Source organism: Penaeus monodon, chromosome 38 (assembly GCF_015228065.2).
Source record: "Penaeus monodon isolate SGIC_2016 chromosome 38, NSTDA_Pmon_1, whole genome shotgun sequence".
In the NCBI taxonomy this organism is placed as follows: Eukaryota; Metazoa; Arthropoda; class Malacostraca; order Decapoda; family Penaeidae; genus Penaeus; species Penaeus monodon.
Window position 1 is genome coordinate 8,651,335 of NC_051423.1, and position 10,000 is coordinate 8,661,334.

Genomic DNA, 10,000 nt, shown 5'->3' on the forward strand with positions numbered 1-10,000 from the left:
TCTTAGTGAAAATTGTAGTTCTTTTTCTTTCATTTCTCTATGCCTCTCCTTCCTTTCTCTCTCTCTCTTTCCTTTTCTATTATTTTCTTCTCCTTCTCCCCATTCTCCTTTATTTTCTCGTTCCCCTACTTTTCATTTCTTTGATTGATAGTCGAATAATAAGAGGTAAAATGAAAGGAAGGCAAACAGACAGGCGAAAGGGAAGAAATGCAAAAAAAGAAAAGGATCAAGAAGAGAGACAGAATACAATAACAGGAAGAGAGAGAGACAGAAAAAGGGACGCAGGCAAATGCAGAGAGACAGAAAGAGAGAACAAGAAAGAGAGCCAATCAGAGGAACGGGCAGAGAGCGAGTGAGACAGTGAGAGAGAGAGAGAGAGAGAGAGAGAGAGAGAGAGAGAGAGAGAGAGAGAGAGAGAGAGAGAGAGAGAGAGAGAGAGAGAGAGAATAGATCGAGAGAGAAAAAAAATAGATCGAGAGAGAAAAATAAATAAATAGACAGAGAAAAAAATAAATAGATAGACAGAGAAAAAAATAAACAAATAGACAGAGAAAAAAGATAGACAGAGAAAAAAGATAGACAGAAAAAATGAATAAATAAATACACAGTGAGAGAGAAACAGAGAACAGGATCACCAATCACACGCAGACACATCTCAGCGAAGCAATAGCAGGAGAGCCCAGGCAATCAAACAGGCTTACAGATTATCGTGACGTAAATGAAAATCATGATATGCAATTGCTGTTTGAATTTCCGGTTGATATCCTAGGTTGATACGGTTATGGTGAGAGTTACTTGGGTGCCATTAGAGGAGAATTCGGTTGGTATCACTGATCTGGATAAAATAAAGGAAATGTGGTGGTGTTTTTTTTATGTTTGTATGTTTGTGTTTGTTGTTGTAGTTGTTGCTGTTTTTGTTCTTGTCCTTGTTGTTGCTAATGTTTTTTTGTTTTTGTTTTTTTGTTGTTGTTGTTGTTTCTGTTGTTGCTGTTCTTGTTGTTGTTGCGAATGATAATAAAAAGGTAGAAAATACCCCAAAGTAGTATAAAGCAACAGCAACTCTCGCGCAATAATGGCATTGATAATAATATTCTGAAAAATCCTTACGATATACGAGAATTATAGACGAGGAAAGTTATTTTATGAGAGAGCATTATCGGCAGATTTCACGAGCTGACAGAAGCGTCGCGATAACAGTGCTTCTAAATGGGAAACTTATTTTATCATTAAGGCAACATGAAGAATGAGAAGTATCTCTTTATGCCACTGTCTGTTTGCTGTTGTGCGTCTCCCATTTTCTAACATGTTCTGAGCATGTTCCAATCCTATTTTGATAGCGTTTTTGTTTTATCTTATATCCTTAAGGCGATTGGCGGGAAATTGAATTGTGCTTCTATTTGATTTCCGTCTTTGTCTTTCTCTCTCTCATTCCCTCTTTTCCTATATATATATATATATATATATATATATATATATATATATATATATATATATATATATATATATATATACTTATCTATCTATATTCATTTATCTATCTATCTATCTATCTATCTATCTATCTATCTATCTATCTATCTATCTATCTATCTATCTATCTATCTATCTATCTATCTATCTGTCTGTCTGTCTGTGTATATATATATATATATATATATATATATATATATATATATATATATATATATATATATATATATATATATATATCGTTAAATTTGCATATGTATGTATTGGTATAATTTCACAATGTACACCAATGGACAACAAGTCTTTACGAAGGAAAGGGAGACGCTCGTACATCTGACAAATGGACACAGGCTGACAGACACGCGCAGAGACGCTCGCCCACGTTATGACAAAGGGGCTTACTCAAGAAACTTTTCTCGGGACAAAGACATACACGTTGGCAGACACTCAAACACCAAACAAATACACACACGTTTGTCGAGGCACACGCGTCAGACAAAGACAAACGCTGACAGACGTTCACACATCACACAGAGGACCCAAGAAACTTTTCCCGAGACGCAACTGTCGGATCCAACAAAAGCGCCAGAGTGTCGGCTCCCGACGATGACTAATGTTGATGGTCGCCGGGCAATTGAGAGTCACCCGACACCAGTAACTGCGGCTCTTTTCGGCCAACCGACAAACGATAATGGGTACGAAACTTTGTCGGCATTGTATGTAGGGTTTCGAGATAATGGTCGAGGGTCTAAAGACAGATGCTGACAGCTACTTAATGGACGATGACAAACACACTTACCAAAAGATACATTCACTGACATACACACACTCCGGACAATGCACACAACATTCGCCATTGCGCTACGGTCCGGGGTAGGCAGAGCTGACAATTACGTAGTTGCTGACAGACTCACGCACGCCAAACAAATGCTCGCACGCTGACAGATAAATACATATCAGACAAATATACACACATTAGGAGGCGAATACGTACACGCTGAGAAACACACACACACACACACGTCAGATAAAAACACACGATGACGTACAAATATGCACACGCCGAGGAACACACACACGCATCAGACAAATACCCCCTCGCTGACAGACAATCTACACGCTGACAGACACACACACACGTCAGACAAATATACCTCCTGCGCCATATTGTTTTGACAGCAACGGATAGCCAGAAATTACCAACAACGGATCCGAGCCTCACCAGATTTGATATCATATTAATCGACCCAGGCACCTGAGAACGGCCAGATTCACGATGCATTTTGCCGACAAATGGCCACCGTTCCGTCGTGAATGGCCAACATGATTCACGTTCTCGAGCTGTTATGAGGACACCCGGTTTCTGAACGGCGGAAGAACGCGGCGGTGGAGTGCGTTAAGGGAAGTGCGGAGGCGAAGGGAGGGAAGGCAGAGGGAGACGGAGGGCAGAGGTGTGTATGGAAGGGAGGGAGGGAGGGCAAAGGAGAAGGAAGGGGTAGGAAAGAACGAGAAAAGGGAGAGGCGGGGAGAACATAGTAGGAAGGAGGAATATAAAAGAAGGAGCAAGGGCAGAGGACGAGGACAAGGGGGAGGAAGGAAAAAGAGGAGGGTAAAAGGAAGGCAAAGGAAAGGACGGAAGAATAAGGGGGTGGAAGGAGGGGGGCGAGCGGGAAGTGAATAGAGAGGAGGGAAGGTAAAGAAGGTGGGATAGGTAAGTAGATATGAAAAAAAGCGGAGAAGGTGGATGGGTAAGAGGGTAGGAGGGAGGGAAGTGGAATAGGAAGGAGGAATTAGTAAAGACAGAGAAGGTTGGAGAAGACTGTAGTGTTGGGGAAACGCTGGAGAGAACAATGGGAGCGGGAGAGATGGAAGAGTAACTGAAATGAGAGAAGGAAAGGGGAAAAGAGGAAAGGGAGAATCTTGGAAAGGGGTGGATGGAGTATTGAGGAGGGGGGGAGGGAGGCGAGAATGATGGAGAGGATGGAGTATTGAGGAGGGGGGGAGGGAGACAAGAATGATGGAGAGGGTGGAGATTGAGGGGGGAAAGGGAGGCGAGAATGACGGGGAGGATGGGGTGTGGAGGAGGGGGGAGGAGGGGGGAGGAGGGAGGAGACTAAGGATGGGTATTTGGACGAAGAGAGGATAGAGGAGAATGAGGAAAGGGAGAATTGAGACGTGAGGGAGGAGGGAGAGAATCGCATGAGAAGTGGGGCGATTAAGGAACGAACGAGGGGGCGCGAGGGGAGGAGGATGGGGATGGGGAGGATAGAGGGATGGGGGAAGGAGGAGAGGGAGGAGGGGGGGAGGGGGGGAATCGATATCAACGTCTCCCCAACACCCGAGGAGAGTAACCTGTTGCTTTTTTCCTCCGCTTACTCCAGCCAATGTCTCAATCTCCGCATCCGCTTTGGCTGAACTTTCACATTTTCTCTTTTCTTCTTTTTTCCTATTATTTCTTTCTATCTTATTTAGTTTCAAGTTTTGAAAAAAAAAATCAGATTTTCTCTTTTCTTCCTTTTTCCTATTATTTCGTTCTTTCTTATTTACTTAGTTTCTAGTTTTGAAGAAAAAAAATCAGATTTTCTCTTTTCTTCTTTTTTCCTATTATTTCGTTCTTTCTTTCTTACTTAGTTTCAAGTTTGAAAAAAAAATATCAGTTCTGCAAATGATGACATTGAAAGGATGATATATATTTCGACAACATTGTCATATTCGAAGGATAACATAACCTGTTCTTCTTGTTATTATCTTATTTATTCGTTTATATATCTATTTATTTAGGCTTTATCTATCTCTCTTTGTTTTATCATTCATACGCTGAAACGGTCAAAATTACATATTCCGTGGGGAAAAGTCATTTTGTTTATACCCAAAGTTACCAAAATTATAAAACATTTTGTGCCAACACTTTTAGATAAGGTTTTGTCTATTACTTTAACAAAAAAAACAGTCCTTTGTTGAAGTTCAAAATGTATACGACGCAACAGGAAACGAACACAATCTAGTCCATTATGAACGGATAAAGTGAAGGAGTAACTTGACTGATTCCTTCGTCTTGGGTGTCTGGCCGGGGAGTATAGGTGGCTGCGCGCCGTCCATTAGTTCGGCTCCTCGACACAGCTGTGGCCAAATCTCCCTTGCTCTGCCTCTCTGTCTGTCTGTCCGGCGCCCTCTGTTTGTCTGTCTCCCTGTCAGGTTATTTATTCGTTTGTAAGTCTGTCTGTCTGAGTGTCTTTCTAGTTAGGTAGCTGTCTGTTTCTCAGTTCGATATTCTGTCTCCGAAACTGTCTCTAAAGGCTCCTTCTCCTATCCATATTTTTACACACACACACACACATACACACACACCCACACACACACACACACACACACACACACATACACACACACACACACACACACACACACACACACACACACATACACACACATATACACACACACACACACACACACACATACACACACACACACACACACACACACACACACACACACACACACACAACACACACACACACACACACACACAAACACACACACACACACACACACACACACACACACACCACACACACACACACACACACAACAAACACACACACACACACAACACACACAACCACACACACAACACGACACCCACCAGCACACACACACACACAACAATAAGTCAAACTACGTCCACCAAACAACGGAACAAACTCCTTCAGGTCGACGACGAATCCGAAGATCCGCCCATGTTTCTCGAAGCCAGAGAACTCAATTGCATTTCGAGTCCCATCAGGCGGAGGCGATGATTGTGTTAATGCAAGGCCATTGTCTGATTTGCTACGGTGGCGAGGATAAGTGAGTCTCGTGGTCGTAGTTACTTTTATCTATTTTTTATTTTCATCTATTTTTTTAGGTGACAGTATTGGAAAGATGGTGAGATATACATTCGAGTTTTGAGGAATGTGTAAGGCAATATGAGGTTATCTCGGATTATGTTTGAATATTTTTCTTCTTCTTCTTTTTCTTCTCTCTCCTTTTCGTTGTCTTTGTGTCCTTTAATTCAATTTTTTTTCGAGTTTATTCTTCTTTCTAACTAGTACTTTTATTCCTTTACCTGCCTTTCTTTTCTTTCTCTATTCTTCTCTCTTTTTTCCTCTTTCTTTCGCTCTTCCTCTCGCCACCCCCTTACCCCTGCCTCTTCCTACCCCCATATCCCTGCCCCACCTATCCATACCCCCTCTCCCCCCTACCCCTACACCCTCCCTCTCTGACCCCCGATGACTATCCCCCTTCCCCTCCCACCCTCCGAAACCCTGCCCGCTCTTACCCCCTACCCCTTCCTTCTCCCCTTCCTTCCCTCCCATCCCCCTGCCTCCTCCTACCCCCCTTCCCCCTCCCCCTCTGACCCCGACAACGGTCCCCTGCCCCCATATCCTCCTCCACCTCCCCTCCCTCCTCCCCGACGACAGTCCAATACCTTCTCCCCTTACCATGTCCCACCCCTATCCCCTGTCTCCCCGTACCCCCTCCCCCTCTCCCGATCCCCCTCTCCCTCCCGACGACCCCTGGCCTACCCATACTCCCTCCCCCTCCCCCTCCCGACGATCCCTAGCCTTCCCCTATCCCCTCCCCTTCTCCCCCCTCCCCCTCCCCCTCCCGACGACCCCTGGCCGCGAGGAGCTCAGCCAACAGCGGCCTGGGATAAAATGCCGACCCTCAGCCTTTGTTAAACTCTCTCTGACATCTCCATTTGTATTCGGGCCTCGGCTAAAGGGCGCGTCGCCGTACACATGTACAGGGTTTCTTCAGGGCCTCCCCACTCTTTGTGAAGGGGTAGGGGGAGGGGGAATGTAAGTGTAGTGTGCGAGAGTTCGGTGAGTGTCTTAGCCGAGAGGAGACGTGTGCTGGGGGTGACTTTCCAGACGCATTGTGGTTCAGCGATGTGTGTCACTGTTTCCTGTTCTGATAACTTAAACTATATTTCATTCTGTCTCACAGCCCTGGGGTCTCATTCTTTTTATTCGCAATACTACGAGGGTATGTTATAAGAACAGTTATCGTACTTTTCACTGATTAAAGTAAAGGTAAAAAAGTGTAAAATGAATATTAAGAACACGAACATAAGACACTAAAATTAACACGAACATAAAACACTAAAATGAACACGAAAATAGAACACCAAAAAAAAATCAGGCACTGGTCTGTTGATCACTATGCTTAACTAAAAGGGCACCAAATATCTCCTGCAACCTAATTCAGAGACTGTTCTCGCGACCACTTATCTGTCTCAGGGAAGGCCATTCCGAGGTTCCTCTACGATCGACTGCCTTTTACCGAGACCCAAAGACCATTCACTGCCCCGCCTCTTGTGTCTTCTCTTGTAATCTCGTAGCGCGAAAGAGCGCCACGAGATTAAACTAAAAAAGTACATTTAGAAAAATAAAGATAGCAAAATGAATGTATAAGAGAAATTTTGAAAAAATCAGATAATAAATACTGAGATAAAACGATAAGATAATGGATTCCTCCTTACTCTCACTTCTTCGCTAATTCATAATACATTATTTTTGGAGTTCTTGTGCAAGGATACAAACAACGAGTCTAAATAAACTTTTAATAATCATAAAAAACAGAAACAAATAGAATAAAACAGAGAAAAGGAGGGAGGTGTAGCCGTGTTTTCTACAGCTCCGGAGCCTCGGGGCGAATACAGGGCATCCTCACCCCCGGGAGATAAATCGTCTCTTAACACTGGCTGGCGAGACCTTTTCCAACTTTTTTCATGCCTGCGGGAGAGTGAGAGTGAGTGTTAGACAATATTTCATCGTCGGGGTCACGGCGAGAACCGTGATTCACGACAGGTGAAGGGGGAGGGGGGTTGACGGGAATGGTCTGACGGTCTGTGTCTGTCTGACTCTGTTTCTGTCCTTATCTCCCCCTCTTCTCTCTATATCTATCTATCTGCCTATCTATTTCTCTCTCTCTCTCTCTCTCTCTCTCTCTCTCTCTCTCTCTCTCTCTCTCTCTCTCTCTCTCTCTCTCTCTCTCTCTCTCTCTGTCTCTCTCTCTCTCTGTCTCTCTCTCTCTCTCTCTCTCTCTCTCTCTCTCTCTACGACCTTGTTTCAGTTTTAATCAAGCCTTTGTTTTCGTCCCTGGGTCTAATTGCAATTTGTGATTAACTGATTTATCGATAGTTGTAAAGTTATGCAAGCTAATTGTTGTTGTTAACAAAGAATTATGGATTTTTTTGGTTGAACATGTGTTACCTGGATTTTTTTAAAATAACACCTGCGCTACAGAACAAAACCTACATAGGATCTACATCAAATAAAGCTGACATGAGTTGGCTTCCACATCTTGGACGTGCGCTCGTGTCACTGAGCTGCGTGTACATAAGGCAACAGTCAGTAGTTTTCCGGTTCAGTCGAGAGTGAATATTTGGAAACTGGACCGGATTTGTTTACAGGACTGACCACTATTTACCTTCTTTTTTTTTTCTTTTCTTTTTTTTTTGGGGGGGAGGGGGGCGTATGTGGTCTTGCCTCCGTTACTAAAGGTATTTTTTTACTTTATTTGTTGGGTGTTTGTTTCATGCTTGCGTGGTTTTGGTTATTCTTGTTTCTTCATTTGTATTTCGCTTTATTATCATTATTCTTTTTCTAATGTTGCTTCTAGTAATGCATCTTTCTTTTATTTTCTATTTTGGTTTGCCTTTATTTACCTTTTTTACCTTTTTTTTTAAATCTTTACAGTAATGATTTTCTTCGTCTACCGATTTCGCTATTATTGCTGCTATTTGTGTTTTTTTCTGTTTTTATTTATCCCTATTTCTTTTTCTCATTTTGTGCTTCTTAGCGTCCCTTTTTTTTTCTCTCTTCTTTTTTTTTTTTGCATCTCTTTCTTCTGTCATTCTTCCTTCTTTTCGTTTTCATGTGTTTGTCTTTCTCCCCTATTCGCTCTTTTCTCTTGTTTTAATCTTGATTTGTTTATTTTATTATTATTATTATTTACTAATTTTCCTTTAAATGTCCTTCAAGAAATTGTTTTTCTTTTTGCTTTTGCTTTTTTTTTTTTTTTTTGCTTTTCCTTTTACTTATTATTAATTATTATTTCTACTTCTGTCATCGTCTTTGTTTTCCTTCTTCCCTTTTAAATATTCTTTAGATTTCCCATTTCTTCATTTCTATCTCCCTTTTCATTCCCTTTATTCTTCCTCTACTTCCCCTTTTCATATCGTTCTTCGCCATCATCTTAATTCCGTTTTCTTTTCTTCTTTACGTTCTATATCTTTTATCCGTTCTTCCTTCTTTCTCCTCTTTGTCTCTCCTCTTTTCCATTAATCATTTTTTTATCTCTTCCTCCTTCTTCCCTTTGCATCATCGTACCTAATTTCTCTCTTCTCCACCTCCTTCCTTCTCTCACTTATTGCTTACTACCTTATTTTTCTTCCGTTTTCTCTTTCTCCCTCTTCCATTTCTTCTCCTCCAGCATTTCTATTTATTTATCTCCCTTTATTCCATCTTCCTTCCCCTTTCTTTGTCTTTCTCATCTCCCTTCTATCTTTTTTCTTTTTCTCTTCCATTTTTCTCCACCTACTTATTTCCTTTTTATAACCCACTTTCTTTTGTCTTTTTTTTCATACTTTTTATGCCTAGTTTTCTGCTTTCCTCTTTTTCTCTCTGTATTTTTCTTCTCGTTCCCTTTTCTCTTAATTTCTCATTCCTTTCCTTTGTCTTCCAATTCTCTCTCTCTCTCTCTCTCTCTCTCTCTCTCTCTCTCTCTCTCTCTCTCTCTCCTCCTCTCCTCTCTTCCTCTTCTCTCTCTCCTCTCTCTCTCTCTCTCTCCTCTCTCTTCTCTCTCTCTCTCTCTCTCTCTCTCTCTCTCTCTCTCTCTTCTCTCTCTCTCTCTCTCTCTCTCTCTCTCTCTCTCTCTCTCTCTCTCTCTCTCTCTCTCTCTCTCTCTCTCTCTCTCTCTCTCTCTCTCTCTCTCTCTCCGTCTCTCTCTCGTGTTAGTTCGTGTTTTTTTGTCTCATCCCTAATGGTTTCGGTAATCTGATAAGAAAAAAAAAATGCCAAAGTTTAATATCTATTCAAGTATAATATAATAAAATCTATAGATGTCATCAACCTTCGTCAGTTAATTTTGATATAAAACAAAACCAGTCGCTTTTGCTAATATCATGAAAAAACATCAAACAACAGATTTTATGAACCATTAAAAAAGACACGGAAATTAGTTTTTAAAAAAATCCGAAAAGTACATTCATTACTTCAAGATATTTTCATCGACATGAATTGTTCCTCAGAAACTAAAATACAAATTATGTGAAAAGTTCCCAATGATAATTCCTTTTCTGGGGACGTTAGAGGTGGTATGACTGCTATGTCCTCGTCTAGAACATCCACGCGTCTATCTTCAGTTCTTCCACCTTGTCTCCTTTCTGTATTCTTCTTCTTTATTCTTCGTTTTCCTCATATTCTTCTCCACTTCCTTTCCCCCTACTCGTTTTTTTATCCAGTTAATTATCCTCTTCATC

At 41.6% G+C, this 10,000-nt stretch overlaps 1 protein-coding gene across 1 annotated transcript in view; it reads right to left on the reverse strand.

The window, feature by feature from the left end:
- The window catches only part of LOC119596685 (leucine-rich repeat extensin-like protein 3), a 22,139-nt gene extending 14,281 nt beyond the window's left edge, over positions 1-7,858 (reverse strand). Inside the window, exons 1-2 of the mRNA XM_037946016.1 lie at positions 7,776-7,858; positions 5,176-5,301 (exon numbers count right to left, since the gene is read on the reverse strand). Of these exons, the coding sequence (XP_037801944.1) occupies positions 5,176-5,301; positions 7,776-7,858 (209 nt within the window). The remainder of the gene's footprint in view (positions 1-5,175; positions 5,302-7,775) is intronic.
- Positions 7,859-10,000: the final 2,142 nt, after the last annotated feature.